The following is a 17,176-nucleotide window of genomic DNA, read 5'->3' on the forward strand; positions in this document are numbered from 1 at the left end:
AAATGATATCATTGTTGGTGATGAAAGGTATGAAGGAACAAAAGGTCTTTGGGAGCTGATGACTGAATTAACAATACCAAAGAGCTATACCGATGAAGATTTGCAAAATTATGAAAAAATTTTAATGGATAGTGATGCTATAAGATCTGATTCGCAACCGCATAAACCGAAATCATCAAGAAGACCAAAGTATCAGCAACTTATTGCTCCTATTTGGGAAAAAATGATGCGTATTGAAAAAGGTAAAAAAGGTCGTGGAGTGATCATTCTTCCCAACGATCCTAATGCGTTGGTTGAAAAGCTTGAATTGAGTATCGCTGCTTGGCATGCTGGAAATACAGGATCGAGAAACGAGGCTGTTGCTATTTGCGATGAGTTGTTGAGACAAGGGGAGATTAATAAAGAGGAACATAAATCGTTAATGAGGACTATTGATAAAATTATTTAAAAAAATGTTTTATTTAAAAAAATGCTCATTGTGAACAAAAGAAGATATGTGAAAAAGAACGTTGTTGGGGGAGGTGGTATTGTAGACATGATTAAAAATTTCATAAAAAGAGAAGCTGCGTCAAGTGTAACAAAAGCAACAGTGAATTTGCTTAAAAATGTTGCAACAAGCAAAATTGGACAAGAAGCAATTACAGCTGCAAAATCTGCTGGTACAGAGTTAGCCCTTTCAGCCATCTCCGCTGCTAAAGACGTGGCTATTGATAAAGGTAAAAAGACCATTGAGAAATTAAAGACTGGTTCATCTATTCAAAGTAAGAAAATGTCTAAAAAGAACGCGATTCGAATTCAAGACCTGGTGAAAATGGGGCAGGGCATGAAAATAGTATGAAGATAGCATTCTGTTGCGATGACTTGTTATAAACTTGCAATGTCTTGCAATGAGAGACATTTAAATGAATTAAATAATTTTTTTATTATATAAAAAATGATAAGTACTGAGCGATTAAGAGTTACTGAGAACCCAGAGTATGATATTGGTATTGAAAAAGTTGATTTTTTTGAGTATCTTCCAACCAATCTCGATTTAAATTCTTCAGGCACGATTACTTTTGAGATTGACTATCAATCGATTCAAACAGTACCATCAGAGGCTTACATTCTTATTGAAGGAGTGTTGAAAAAGAGCGATGGAACCTTTTACGATGCTAAAGACAACATTGCACTGGTGAACAACGCTTTGCTGTATTTGTTTAATGATGTGACTTATGACTTGCCGGGAGAGCAAGTGGAAAGAGTGATGTATCCAGGTCCAGCCACCACCATACTTGGATTGATGAAATATCCTTATGGATTTCAGTTTGCTGATGGATTAAAACAGATGTGGTATATGGGTACGTCAAATCTTGTTGGAAATTCAGGATTCAATGTTAGACGAGACCACTTGTTTGCAGACACTACATCCGTTGGAGCTTTTTCGTTTAAAATTCCGTTGAAGCACATTTTTGGATTTTGCGAAACCTATGACAAAGTTGTTTATGGGTTTAAACATACCATCACCTTTACAAAGAAAGAATGTGATGATGCGATTTATAGAGCGGAGAGCGTTAGTGCAGGAATGATCATCCTTAAAAAATTCAGACTTTATATGCCTCGCGTTGAATTAGATATTTCAAGGAAGACTGATTTCATGAATTTAATAGCTCAAAAAATTCCCATTCAAGTGGCTTATAAATCAAACTAATGTGAAAGACAGCTTATTCCAGCCGGTCAAACAGAATTTACCTGGTCGCTTGGAAGAGTCACTGACAAAAGCATTCCAAGATTTATCTTGTTCGGACTTCAGACAAACAGAAATTCCAGTCAAACAGTTAATCCGTCACTATTCGACCATTGTGATGTTAGTAATTTTTACGTGACTGTTAATGGAATAAAGTATCCAAATTACAATTACGACTTGAATTTTGGAGAAAAGAGAGTGGTTATGGCTTATTCAGATGCGTTCTCTTTTGATGAAAAATATTACGGCACAAATGATCTTGTTTGTCAATCAGGGTTAACCTTGCTTGAATATATAAAATTATATCCGTTGTTCTTTGTGGATATCAGCAAGCAAAAAGAAAGAATGACGTCGGAAACAGCTGAATTAGTGGTAAACCTTAAATTTCGAACTTCAACTATTGCAAATACCGTTATTTTTGCAGTGGTTTTTTCTGATAAATTGCTTAAATTTGTTTCAGACGGAACCAACATGACTGCTGTTTATTAGTTTTTAATCTGAATAAAAATGGATAGCAAAACGGTAAAAGAATTGCGTGAATTAGGTAAAAGCCATGCGATAAAGGGTTACTCGGAAATGAAAATGGATGAGCTTGTGAAAGCAATAAAAAACACAAGACCAGTCATTAGTAAACATTCTAAAGAATCATGATTTTTGAATTGACTTAAAAAAAATCTTGTTATAATAAAAATGAGATATACAACATCATATTTGAAAAATTTGTTGAATGAAAACGGTGTTAGTAAAACAGCAGATGATTTAATAACGTTGATGATGCTTGCGGTTGAAAATAATTTGATCAGTAAAGATGCGATTTTAGAAAGAGCAAAAGCAAAAAAAGTAAAGCCTCCTCCAAAAGAAAAAAAACCTGCTGATCCAAAATAGGAATGGCTTCGTTTTGTTAAGAAAAAGCCCATCACTGTGAGAATAACCAACATTGAAACGGGTGAGGTGACTGAATACAAGTCTCTTTACAAAGCGATGGCAGGGACTGGACGTGGATGGAGATATTTAGAGCGTCGAGATGGAAAGGTGGATGATGGAATCAAGATTGAATTTTTAAATTCTGAAAAGCTTGAAAAACGTAAAAAGCAGCAAAATTGATTTTTTAACTTTTAACATGTTAAAAAATTGACTTAAATAAAATTCTTGGCATAAATAAAAAAAGATGGAAAGCATGCGAAAGGATGATCTTTTAAGTGCCCTTGATGATAGCTTTGAGTCAACTTCTGATACGGCTAAATCAAAAAGTTTGCTTAAATTTCTAAAAAACGTAAGAAAACTTCCAAAGGAACATCGAATCATTTTCAAAGAAATGGTTGAAGTAGCACCTTTTGAAGAAGTGATCAGAATTATAAAAGAAGACATTTATCTGCGTAATAAATTCCTGATCGGAACAAATTGGAGACTAAATGCTAGCGGACGTAATAATTGTCGTAAAATCACTGAAAATATTAGAGATATTAAAAATATGTATTCATGTCTTTCTAAATAATTTTTTAATTCTTTTCGCTGGGAATTAAAAAAACGGTAAAAACTTTTCGAAGAAGAAAATATGTTGAAAGTGTGCCAAGATTTCAAAAAATTGAATTGACTTAAAGAAAATCTTAGTATAATAAAAATGAGTATCTATTCTTCAAAACCAGAATTAATTGCCAAAGAGCGAAAACTTGAATGCATCGAAAAAAATTTTATTTCCCCTAATAAAATGGGTGATAAAACTGATGCTAAAAAGCAAAAAGCAAAAACTGCTGCTAAAGAGCGGAAAATTGAAAGTGACATAAAGAAAAATCTTTCCGTAATAAAAATGGAAAGTAAAACTGTGAAAGAATTAAAAGAAATTGCTAAAGAGCACAAAATAAAAGGGTATTATAAAATGAGAAAGGAGGATCTTATAATGGCTTTGCAGCCTGCTCCTCGTGTCGCCGCTCCTGCTGCTCCTCGTAGACGAACGACTGAGGCAAGACCGTTGCCTGCTCCGAAACCATCAATCATTCCACCAAGACCTGCTGTGGTAAAACCTCCTATTGCTCCGAAACCAATTCATTTGCAAAGACACATCCTTGACACACCTGTTTCAGATTCAACACCTGTCATTATACCAAAACCAGTCATTCCACAGAGACCTTCATTTTTTTCAAGCCTGACATCAGTTGCAAAAAGTGTGACGTCATATGTTACAACTAAGTTTAATGATATTAAAGAATGGATAGAACCCTACGTTCCTGAAATAGTCAAGGAGAATGTAAGCGAATCAGTGGAACAAATCAATGAAAAGATAAAGTCTATCAAATCACTTGTATTAAGAACAGTATATAAACAACACGTGTCAAAGCCTTATAAAATAAAATTCAAGTTGACTGAACATTCAGCGGAGCGTTCTGTGAAACAATTTTCTTATAAGCCTTCTTCTCGATATCAAGACCTTGCATCCTTTTTTAATTTGGTGAGAGAGTCTGCCATTCAAACCATGGAAGGAGAAAGAAACACCAGAGTAAGAATTATTTTAACATGTGAAATGAAATCTGTAAGCATCACGACTGGTGAAGAAGTGACTCGGGAAGCAAATTTTTCATCCAACTCGGAAATTATACTAGCAGCTACAGATGTAAGAACGCTCATGGGTGAAATGGAGGAAAAAGTCTTGGAGCGCAGCACCAATAACAATAAGTTGGGATCTAATTCTACCCTGTCAAAGATTTTAAAAATGGATATCAACTTTATTGATTACGTACCTCTCAGCGGTTTTTCCTATATTGAGCTGTCTATAGAGCTGAAAGACAAAAATGCCATCATCAACATGAAAAACGAGGACAACCAATGCTTTAAATGGTCGGTCACTCGAGCGTTGAATCTGAAAAATAAAAACAACGAAAGAATTGATGAAGACTTGATTCTAAAATCAGAAAAATTGAATTGGGAAGGTGTAAAATTTCCTGTGGATTATCATAAAATTAACAAGTTTGAAGTGGATAATCCAACTATAAGCATTAACGTCTTTGGGTATGAAAATAAAAAACCTTACCCTTTGCGAATATCTGACTTTGTAGATCGAAAGCACTGTGTTGATTTGTTGTATATTACAAACGAAGACACAGAACATTATTGTCTCATTAAAAATTTCAGCCGGTTTGCTGGTTCCTCAGCATCGAAACATCAACACAAAAGATATTTTTGCCGAAGATGCCTTCAAGATTATGGCCAAGAAGAAAAGCTCCAAATTCATCGAGAAGACTGCTATGATAACGCGCCAATGAGAATCGATCTTCCTAAAGAAGGGGCAACTGTTGAATTTAAAAACTATCAAAAGGGTATGAAAGTTCCATATGTTGTATACGCAGACTTTGAAAGTTTCGTCAAGCCTATCAACACTTGCACACCGAATTCTAAACTGTCGTATACCAAGCAGTACCAAAAGCACGTTCCAAGCTCCTTCTGCTATTATATCAAATGCTTTGATGACAACCTTTACAAAGGAAAACCTGTTTCATACACAGCAGAAAGCGATGATGACGATGTAGCTCAAAAATTTATAACCAGTCTTGAAACTGATCTTATAAAGATTTTCGACAAGATTGATTTAATAAAAAAGAAAGTGATGACTGTTAAGGATAAAAAGAATTTTGAGGATGCAACCCTATGTCACATTTGCAATAAAAATCTTAATGGTGATAAAGTCTTCAAAAAATGCTAAACTTGGACAGACCACGATACTTTCCAGACCATTGTCATTTGACTGGAAAGTATCGTGGAGCTGCTCATAACAAATGCAACTTGGATTATAAAATTCCAAAATTCATTCCGATCGTTTTTCACAATTTGTCTGGTTATGACGCTCATTTGTTTATTAAAAAATTAGGTGGGAAACTCAATTGTATACCCAACAATGAAGAAAAATATATTAGCTTCTCTAAACAAATCAAAGTGAGAGAATTTACTAATAAGAAGGGTAAACTTAAGGAAGTATGGAAAGAGCTAAGGTTTATTGACAGCATCAGATTCTTAATCTTCGGTTTAGACAAACTGTCTAAAAATCTAACCAACGATCAGTGTAAAAACGTAGCCGAATATTACAAAGAAAAACAGTTCAGTCTGTTAAGGAAAAAAGGCATTTACCCTTATGATTGGGTAGACTCCATTGAAAAGTTTTCCGAAACGCAATTACCTCCTATCGAAGCATTCCATTCCAAACTGAAAGATGAACCAGCAAAAGTTGAAGACTATGCACATGCTCAAAACGTTTGGAACGAATTTGGATGCAAAACGTTTAAAGACTACCACGATTTATATAATATTTCCGACGTGTTGATATTTGCAGATGTCTTTGATGATTTCAGAAACACATGTTATACTCATTACGGTCTTGATCCTGCTTGGTATTACACCTCTCCTGGATTGGCTTGGGATGCTATGCTAAAGAAAACTAAAATTAAATTGGAATTGTTAACCGATATTGATATGCTCAACATGGTTCAAAAAGGAATACGCGGTGGAATAAGTATGATATCTAATCGATATGGAACTGCTAATAACAAATACATGGGCGATTCCTACGATCCTTCAAAACCTTCGAAATTCATTCAGTATATAGACGCCAATAATCTTTATGGATGGGCCATGAGCAAACCTCTTCCCGTTAGAGGATTCAGATGGATGGCTGAGGATGAACTTTCCAATTGGAAATCCATGCCTTGCATTCTCGAAGTTGATTTAGATTATCCTGAAGAGCTTCACGATGCACATAATGACTATCCTTTGGCTCCTGAAAAAATGATTATTGGAAAAGTGGAAAAGCTAGTTCCCAATTTAAACAACAAGAAGAAATATGTCGTTCATCATGAAAACCTAAAACTGTATGAACGGATGGGACTTGTCATCACCAAAATTCATCGGGGTATAAACTTTGAAGAAGAACCCTTCATGAAACAATACATTGATCTCAACACCCAATTAAGAGCAAAAGCCACCTGCGAATCTGATAAGGAATTTTTCAAACTCATGAACAACTCCGTCTTTGGAAAAACAATGGAGAATATTCTAAAACGCATTGATGTTAAACTCATTACCACGAGAAAAGATGTCTTAAAATTATCCAAAAGCCCTCGATATGAACGAAATACCATTTTTGATGAAAATTTAATCGCGGTTCACATGAAAAGAACAAATGTCTTATACGACAAGCCTGTTTTCTTGGGAATGAGCATCCTTGACATCAGCAAAACTCTCATGTTTGAGCATCATTACGACTACATGAAGCTTAAATACGGAGATCGCGTGAAATTACTCATGACTGATACTGACTCGCTATTTTACGATATCGAAACGGAAGATTTTTATCAAGACATTGCCGGTGAAGTACTTGAAAATTTCGACACGAGCGACTTTCCTAAAGATCATTCTGCCATTCAAAACGCTGGATTCAAAGTGGGCTTAAATAAAAAAGTTATCGGAATGTTCAAGGATGAGGCTGCTGGCAAGCAAATTAAAGAGTTTGTTGGACTTCGACCTAAACTCTACTCCTATGAGGTATTTAATAAAAAAGAAGAACACAAAAATTGCAAAGGGGTTCAGAAAAGTGAGGTTGAAAATCGCATCACTCACCGAGACTATAAAGACTGCTTAATAAATAACAAAGAAAAGCTTGCAACCATGAACGTCATCCGCTCTCATCTTCACAATATCTACACTGAAGAAATCAACAAAGTAGCACTCAGCGCTAACGACGACAAAAGATTCATCTTGGAAGATGGAATACACACCTTGGCTATTGGACTCTACAAAAAAAGACCTTGTTTTAAATTTATGGATTATGATAAAGTCTTTGGCATGGAATGAACCACAATTTTTACTACTTCATTGTCGATTCTGGCATCTCCTAAAAAATTAAACCTGATAAGAATATTCTCGGAGCCATCTTGGGTAACATCGAACCCCTCAATATAATACGGTACCAATGAGCTGGAATCGGCATTTCCTAGTAGTTATGTTATTTGAAACATTGGGCCGACATGAACTCATTTAAAAAAATCTAGCATAAGGTCTTGGTTTTTGGGCACATGCATAGCTTAACAAAATTGACCAAAATTTTAAATATTGCAATGTATAGCCTCTAATTATACACTGCTAATTGTACTACGAAATTCCATTCTACATCAAATGATTGCATTATAACAGAAATAGAGAAATTATACCATGATATGCAACAGATTGAGAAAGCTGTCGCTAGTTGCAGCTGCAACTATTGAAACTGGGAAACCTAATTGAGCATAAGTATTTTAAAAAAGTTTACAGTAAAGCAATAATGAAAGCTGAAATTACTGCGCATTCCAATAAAATTCAAACTAAAATTTTTCTTTAATTCAAATGTTCATAATCTGCTGTAATAAAAGAGGTTGAAAGTGTAAAATAACAACTCAAACATAGTGCATTGAGATTTTTTTTACAAAAAAAAACTTACCTTCGGCTGAAATACCGACGCATCTGCACACCTATGAAAATGATAATACAAACCAAAACTGCTGCAACAACAGTGATAATCAATGGTAAACTAAACTTTTCTAGAAATAAAAAAAATTTTCAAAACCACATATTTTGCTTCCTATGCCATTTCTTTTTATATCTATAAAAAAAAAAAAAAAAAAAAAAATGTTTTTTCAAATGTTTTTGTTTTTTTTTCAACAAGAATTTGTTAGAACAAATAAATGTCAATTTGTGATTAAAAGAGGAGACAATCAAATTCTGATGGGTGCAATGCCATTTATTTTGTGGGCTTTATTACTTAATGTAATTTATTTTTTAATAAATTTTTTTAATTTTTTAATAAGTTTTTACAATTCAAACACATTTTTGTAGAGCAGCATAGGAAAATAATCTTATAAAAACATTAATGAGATTAAGTTTTTATGAGATTAAAGATTTCTTTAAATAAAAGGGGAGAAAAGATTACCTTGAAGAACTTTTGTTGATGGATTGTTAGTTAGATAGGCTCCGATATAGGAGGTACATCTTTCACCATCATAATCCCTTGGACATCTTACATTAAAAGCATAAATATATAATTAGAAAAAACTATTATAACAATAATAATACTAACAACAGTAAATTTGCATTAGTAAAGCAAAACATTTTTCAAAATCTTTCCTACTTGCAGATTGGTTTGTAAAGTAACTTGTTGAAGTCATCATGCTCTTTACATAACCCACCATTTTTACAATACCAGGATACACATCTATATCGCGCTGCAAAAAAAGAAAACACAATCAAAATAATAGAGTATTTGATAATATTGAATTCAGAAAGTTACTGAATCAAGCTTAGAAAATAATTGCTAGAAAATTATGTAAACTTAAATGATCTTTTCAATGAATCAACTCAATCTGATTTTTTTGACTTTGATTTTAATAGTTTTCTTCATGAAAAATTCCAAGTTTAGCATTTTTTGAAAAAAAAAAGCCTTTGGAACTTGCCTAATGAACCATTCTCATACAATGGATGAAGATCCAATCGGTTTTGACAACGATAACCTGCGTATCCATTCTTACATCTAAATAAAATAACCACACCATATCATACATTCTTGGGGGATAAAAAATCTTTTGAACAAAAATAAAAAACTAATTGGAGAAGCTTACAGACAAAAGGGTGGGACTTTTTCCTTTCCTTTCTTATCTATACAAACGCCATGATTTAAACAGAAATCCTCTTTACATAGGAATGCATCTGGTAAACAAACAAAAAAAATTACTAAACATAAAGAATAGATGAAAAATAGATATTAAACATAAAGAGTATTTAGTAGAAAAAAATGGTGTTTATACTTGCCTTTTTGATAGATATACTTTTAAGTGCAATTTGTTATATTATTATTTTATAATCAAACTTAGTAAAACCTGTTGTTGAACATATTTTGAGTTGTTTCTTTAGCTTTTGATAAATATTTTGAAAATATTTATCAGAAGTAGAAATAAAGTAGTTTAGTATTTAGTAGAAATAAAAGGTGTTTGTGCTTGCCTTTTTGATAGCTATACTTTTAAGTGTGATTTATTTTATTGATGTATTTTGTTTTATAGTCAAACTTAGTAATACTTGTTGTTTAACTCAGAAAAATAAGTCAAATAGAGTTTTACAGATTACCACAAAAAAGAATTATCTTTTTTTAAGAAATGTTAAAAAAGAAGTTATTTAGATGTAAATCCTTTAAAATAGAACTTTTGTAGAGATTAAAAATTAAATATTATATAGATGTATTTTGTTTTATAGTCAAACTTAGTAATACTTGTTGTTTAACATATTTTGAGTTGTTACTTAAATTTCTGATAAATATTTTAAAAATATTTATCAGAAGTTAAAGTAACAACTCAAAATATGCTCAACAGCAAAAATGTCAACTTTGGAAAATAAGTTATACAGAGTTTTACAGATTAAGGTTTTACCACAAAGAAAAATTCTCTTTTCTTAAAAATGTTAAAACAAAAAATTATTTAGACTTTTAAAACCTTCAAAGGTTTTGTAGAGAATAAAATTTGCCACAAGAAAGTTGCAACTCGAACTTAAAATATGTTCACCAGCTAAAACGTCACCTTTGGAAAATAAGTTTTACAGAGTTTTACAGTTCTAGACAGTTTTACCACAAAGAAAAATTTCCTTTTTCTCTTTTCTTCAAAATGTTTAAAAAAAAAAATATTTAGACTTAAAACCTTCAAAGTACAAGTTTTGTAGAGAATAAAAGTTGCCACAAGTAAGTTACTATTAATCCTACTAAGTTATGCTTTGCATATTTATTTTTCTTTCCAAATATTTTATTACAAATATAATTGTGAGCATGGTGATAATGAACAGAAATAAAAGTATTTCATAGTAGCACTGTTCAGATCAAAGTTATTTTTAAAAAAATAGTTATCTTTATAAAATAAAAACAAAAACTTATTCTTTTTATAACTTTTTATTTTATTATAAATTATGTTTAAATTTTAATTATGTTTCTATTTTAATTATGTTTTTATTTCAAAAATGATATAGGAACTGTACCAGGAGTGTTGCAAGTGAAACCATCAGACAATAACTCAATACCAGTAGGGCTAGCACATCTATATAGTTGATTATGTGAAAGCAAGCAAAGATGGCTGCAATAAATATTTGCACATGGATTGGAAACTAAATTGAAAGAACAAATTTATTTGGCTAGATCAAGAAAGTTTTAAATAATAAACTTAAAAACACGTAATAAGTATGTTTTATACTCTCAGGTTGAAGAACCCCATTGTAAACTGAGATGATGCTGTCACTTGATGGCGAGGCAATTAATCTGGTGACCTGACTCCCTTTAAATTTATTGCATTTTACCACAAAATCTTTTTCTATCCATATGACATCATCAAGAAACAATCCCAAAGTAAATGGGCATTCAATCCATTGAGTCACCCTTCGAATATCCTGACCATTTGTTCCAACACAATATATATAATTCAAATCAAACCAATAGATCATCTCAGTAGGAAAATCTAGTACCAGTGTGTATGGTAAAACTTGATGTGATTTGTAAACAATATGTTTTGTAGATTTTTCTCCATCCATGCTTACTGCCCAAATAAATCCCATTTCAAGCCAATACAAGAACCTTTTGCTACAAAACAAGCACATCAATTAATTAATCAGCATAGTGCTACCATAAATTGTAATATTAAAAAACATGCAATAAGGCGAACAAAAAAATGATAAGTTATTTGCATAGGATCTCAATGAACCAATGTTATAAAAGTTTCATTTTGATAATAGTTCAAAAGTTCCAAGGTTCAAAAGTTCACATTTTGCTTTTTCAACTTTTCCTTAATTATAATATATAATATGCATATATCAAATTGAAATATTAAACAAAAAGTCGAATCAAAATATCAACATAATAACCAAATTAAACTTCAATATTTAAAAGAGCAACAGAGATGTCTTTTTTAAATAACTTTAAATTATTTGGAAAGGAAAATCACCTTGGAGAAGGATCTACAACGAGAGCATAAGGTTTGTTAGCATTCACAAGTTGCAGCATGTTACTTCCATCAAGCTCAGAAACCTCAATAAGATTATCTTTTGGAAGAGTCCAGTAAAGCTTTAATCCCACCCAATCAATTGAGATAGCATAAACTCCGTTTAAATTTTGAATGACATCTTCTTTCATGAGGTTTTTTGAAATAGACTTGTTAGTATTTAAAAGATTTAATCTAAACATGAAAAAGTTGTTGAAATTATCTCACAGCAGAGAATAAAAAAAGCTTATGAACATAAAAAGAAGCAAATTAAAATGAAAAGTAAATCAATGGCATTGAAGTTTTGCAAATGACTTCTTTCCATCTCATATTAAGTTAAATTATTTTACTTTAAAGAGATCTTACTCCAAAAAAAAAACATTTACAAATATGGAAAAAACTGGTGTTAAAATCTCAAATCCTCTTCGTTCATACCTTCATTTTTTATCAAATCTTAAAAATGATGCCATAAAAAATGAATTCAAAAAGATTTTTTGAAAAAGCACATTCACAAAGAAAAAAAAAAGGAATAAGGTTTTAAGACATAAAATGGTTTTAAAGTTCATTTATAGTCTCAAATATTTATTAATGGTCTTAAAAATACAATCATTCTTAACTTGGTTTGCTGTCATTATAACAAAACCATTATGATAACAAACAGATGATAAGAAAATTGGAATCATAAGCTAAATATAGTTTAAGTATTTAGGAATAATATGTATATAAATATGCAAAAATGTAGGAAAAGTATTTAGGTGTCATTAAACCAAAACATAAGAATTACTACATTCCCCCACCCCCCTTACCCTCCCCATATTCCTTTTTTTATTTTTTTGCATAGATTTCAACAAAAAAAAAAACCAATGAAAAAAAAATATACCAATGCAATATGCTTTTGATTTCAAAAATATTAAAAAACTAAAAAACTTTTTGCATTCAGTATATAAAAACTATTATCAATTATTAAAAATTATCAAAGATTATTAAAAACCTAGAAATAAATTCAAAAACTAAAGTTTGAAAAAAAAAATTATGACAAAAAACTACCTGCTTATGACAGATTGCTCCTTGTCTGTCCAATAAATGTAATTATGCTTTGCATGAAAAGAGCTTCCACTACCAAGTGATATATTATTTAAAATGACATGATAATCTTCATCAAGTTTTTTGTATTTATCTTTTACCATGATTACTTCCCCAATGGTGTTATTACCAAGTATGTGCAAAAAGAAACCATCTAAAAGTTAATCATAAGATCATAAAGTTAATCATAAGATCATCCAAAATTAAAAGAGCAACTAGAATGTTTGTTCCAGTGAAAACTACACACTGTAGAATTGATTTCTGAGCAAGAAATACATTTCATAAAATTGCTCGTCCAGCCCAAGAAAGATTTAATAAATTTATAGTCAAATATCTTTATATTTAAATATAAAATATTTAACATAAGAATCCAGAAATCTTAGGTAAACTCTAAATTGCTTGAACTTTTCAGTGTTACACTTTTCAAGAAGTTGTATTATCTATACATGAAATATTATTTTTCAATTTTAAACTGTAATCTTTCAACAAAACTTGCAAAAAAAAAAAATATTACATTTAGTTATCTAAAGAGATAATCTGTAGAATCTGTAAGAGAATTGAGGTTAATGTTTACAAAATTAAAAAAGGATTTTTTTACCACCAGGGACATCACAAAATCTTTTATCACGTAACTCATATCCATTCATGCAACTACATTGATATCCACCTGGAAAGTTGCGGCACATCTGACTGCATATTCCCAGTACCAAACACTCGTCCACATCTAAGAAAAGCATAAAAAGCAAACAACTCTAAATATAAAAATGTGAATTTAGAAAATAAATTTTGGAATGACAATGGAGTCAGCACTTCAGATCTAAGACCTAAAGTGTGTAAGAAAAAAAAACAACAGATGATACTTGAATACAATTCAAAAAATGATAAATGTAATAATGTTTAGAACTTAAATGAGTAACATTATAGTTTACAGAAAAATTCCAAAACAATATTTGCATAGAATTTTATTTTATTTATTTGCATAAATTACTTAAATAGTCTAATCAAGATTTGTCATTGAAAATTACTAACTTCAATTAAATTACTGGTATAAAAGTGATTATGTTGACAACAATGATTACAGTAATTGATTTATTTTGACTATAACTTGAATAAATTTCTTTTACCAATATCTATATTGACATTTGATAATTCATAATACAAAGAATATCTATACCAATTGCCTTTTTAGGCGAGAAAAAAAAAAAACACTAATTACCTATGCAATGGGGATCCAAAATATTTGTACTTTTCTTCTGGTAACCTTCATAACATAGGCACTCCCTAAAAACATTTATGTCTTTGCAAATCTGAGAGCAACCACCGTTCTCAATCATGCACTCATCTTGGTTGCAAAATGGACTCTCATCAAACCCATTGCGACAATCTTTCTTTTTATCACAAAAACCAGATGAATTGAAGCATTGAAATGTATCAAGACATCTAAAAAAGAAAAAGATGCAAATTTTATTACCAAACATTTTTCTAAAGAATCCAATCATTTTCTCAATACTAAACTAAGTATTACTTTGAAATTGAACTAAATCCAAACCTTATAAAACCAGGTTTACAGGCAAAACTGCAATTTGACTCATCATTACCAAATAAGCAGTCATTATATCCATCACACACTTTTTTCTTATTGATACAAACATTTTTTTCACACTGAAATCCTTGACATAAAGGTGTAGAGCTGCAATGTCGCTCATCTGAGCGATCTTCACAATCTTCAATATCATCACAAACCACTTCCTGAGGAACACAGCTGTCAGTTGATTTGCAGTGGTGACCTCCTGCTTTACATCTTGGTTGTATATGGCAAACTGGTGGTGTTTCATCACTTAAATCATAACAATCATCTTCTCCATCACAAAGAAATGGAGCTTTTTATGCATCTTTGATTCTTGCAAGTAAAAAAGCCAACAGGACAACTCTGATTTGCTATTTAAAAACAAGTAAAAAAATTAACCTTTATAGTTTTTAAATTAAAAGCAACTTATATGAAAATTTCTGAGTAAAGCTTTAGGAAAATGTTATTAGAAAAAAAAAAGAAGAAAAATTAACAATAAAATATCTTCTGTATTGTTGTGTTACATGATTTGTACAGAAGCTGTGTACACAGTCTGGTTGTATAGAAGCTGTATACAAAGTCTGATTAAAGTCATTAGTGCTTAGATTTGACACTTCGAACCAAAGCAATTCAGTACTGCTTCCAGCTATAAAAATTATTTTCTTTTCAAGAACAATTTTCACATGTTTGTGACCTTCAAGTGGACTCTTTTGAGCTGTGTGCATTGGCATTCTGCAGTTTTGTCAATGTGCTTCATAACAGCTTTGAGTAGGTGGTGGTGGTCAGCTAAACTTTGATTACCAAGATAAAGAAGTGTACTTGTGACAATATAGACATTGGTGTTCAGGAGTTACAAAAGGCAGCTGTTGAGTGCAGCCTTTCGTAACATCTGAACATCAATGTCTATATTGAGAAAAAAAAGGGTCAAATTGCTCAACCACTTGATGGTCTTTTGCTGAAATATATACATGTGGAGTTGAGCATTGCCTAAACCTACACATCATATGGTCAAATTGTTCAGGGCAATAGCATTTGGCATTATTACCAAGTTGCTTATTAAACACTTCACTTCAGTGAAGCCTGCATTGGCAGCAATCAGGTAGTGAGATTGGTTTTTTTTCATCATCTATGTATGCCACATATAGCAGGCAACCCTTTCTCCTCATACAAGCCTGTGATTAACAACTTCAGTGCCAGTGAACTAAATGAACTACAGGAGAGTCAAGCTCATGGCTTGCCATACTTTTAAAGTTATTCTTTGCCCTTTAAACTTATAAACAAATTGAAATGTCAAAGTTAAAACATTTACCACATACACTTGGAAATTCATCACTGAAATCTCAACAATCATTCTCCCCATCACAAACCCATTTTTTATTTATGCAAATACCTGTACCACACAAAAAATTATGTTCAGTGCAGTTATCAGCAGCTAAATAAAAAAAACTATCACTTTAAAATTAGAACCATTATGATAGATTATGATTATTTTATTTTATAGCTTTGTCTTAGAAGAAACTAAAATTTTATTTAAAATTTTGAACAAGTTTTTAAAAACACGCACGACAATCTCTTTCATCAGCACTATCTTCACAATCACGCTTAAAATTGCATTTCTCTATCAAAGTGTAACAAGTCTTTTCACCATCACACTTTATTTGGTTTTCAGTGCATTCATCTAAAAATAAATTTTAGCCATTATAATAGTATGTTTAAATTTTCCTCTCTTTAAGTGTAACATGGCTTAAATCTTTAACAAACTACTGATTTTTTGAGAAAAAATATCTTACCAAAAGAGCGTACATCATACTGGCACCTTAACCCATAATAATTGTCAGCACATCTGCATTCATTGATATAAAAAAATGTAAACTTTTCATCTAAAATTTCTTTTTCCCTCAATATATATATATATATATATATATATATATATATATATATATATATATATATATATATATATATATATATATATATATATATATATATATATATATATATTGAAAAATTAAAATTTGAAAAAATAAATTATGACAAAAAGTTATTGTATATATATATATATATATATATATATATATATATATATATATATTTAGCCGGATCATAAAAATTAATTTTTTTTAGAATTTGTGAAAAGTGGCGTGATATAGTGTTGTTTAATATTTACAAAAAAAATATTTCTAAAGAATTGATTATACTTTGCATTTTTAAGTTTTAAGGTTTTATATGCTAAGTATATTTACTTTAGTACATGCATTAACTGAAACATGCATTTAACCCTAATTCTAGATATAATCCCAAGGTTATGAAATTGAACCAAACCTATACCTACCTAACTAAATTAACCCTAATGATATGATTAACTCCAACGCTATTATAACTTTTTATTATTATATTATTATTATTATATTATTCTATTTTTATATGATTGTTTATTAATTTCTGCTTTTATCAACTGATTGCAGAATTTATCCGTCTTATCTTGTATTTTTAGAAATTAACTGAAATTCTGATATGTTATAAAATTGTAAAACAATAATGATTTCAAGATCTAAAGCTTCAAAGAATCGTCATATACTTTTTGGAGAAGGTCGTCAATTACCCAATTTTTGCTTGCCAACCCATAAGCAAGTAGGCAAAGCATACTTGTCTGAGAAGAATTATGAAACTGAACCACTACGGTCTGTTTGTAAGAGACTAGCAGAGAAACTTTCTCAGATATGGATTAAAGCATCAGTTCCTACTATAAGTCTTCGAGGCATAGAATTACAGCTGGAGAAG

General features: G+C 30.9%; 1 protein-coding gene across 3 annotated transcripts; it reads right to left on the minus strand.

The window, feature by feature from the left end:
• Window positions 1–1,337: 1,337 nt before the first annotated feature.
• On the minus strand, window positions 1,338–16,075 carry LOC149889289 (low-density lipoprotein receptor 1-like). Of its 3 annotated transcripts, XM_090085275.1 has the most exons (17): window positions 15,960–16,075; window positions 15,705–15,827; window positions 14,378–14,766; window positions 14,045–14,268; window positions 13,427–13,552; window positions 12,793–12,982; window positions 11,710–11,940; window positions 10,966–11,348; window positions 10,754–10,879; window positions 9,358–9,445; window positions 9,193–9,269; window positions 8,871–8,964; window positions 8,673–8,758; window positions 8,184–8,283; window positions 4,752–4,995; window positions 4,462–4,580; window positions 1,338–1,467 (listed from the first exon to the last, which is right to left on the minus strand). In XM_090085275.1, the coding sequence occupies exons 4-15, from the start codon at window positions 14,160–14,162 to the stop codon at window positions 4,869–4,871; spliced, it is 1,746 nt and encodes a 581-aa protein (XP_089941401.1). In that variant the 5' UTR covers window positions 14,163–14,268; window positions 14,378–14,766; window positions 15,705–15,827; window positions 15,960–16,075; the 3' UTR covers window positions 1,338–1,467; window positions 4,462–4,580; window positions 4,752–4,868. The 3 variants fall into 3 exon arrangements, with proteins under 3 accessions (XP_089941401.1, XP_089941402.1, XP_089941399.1); XM_090085276.1 differs by lacking the exons at window positions 1,338–1,467; window positions 15,960–16,075 and adding an exon at window positions 5,892–6,139 and having other exon boundaries at window positions 4,397–4,580; window positions 15,705–15,834; XM_090085273.1 differs by lacking the exons at window positions 1,338–1,467; window positions 15,960–16,075 and having other exon boundaries at window positions 4,397–4,580; window positions 15,705–15,834.
• Window positions 16,076–17,176: the final 1,101 nt, after the last annotated feature.

This window comes from Hydra viridissima, unplaced genomic scaffold (genome assembly GCF_058129835.1).
Source record: "Hydra viridissima isolate aposymbiotic clone 2 unplaced genomic scaffold, HvirCarnegie_v1 scaffold_4, whole genome shotgun sequence".
Taxonomy (NCBI): domain Eukaryota; kingdom Metazoa; phylum Cnidaria; class Hydrozoa; order Anthoathecata; family Hydridae; genus Hydra; species Hydra viridissima.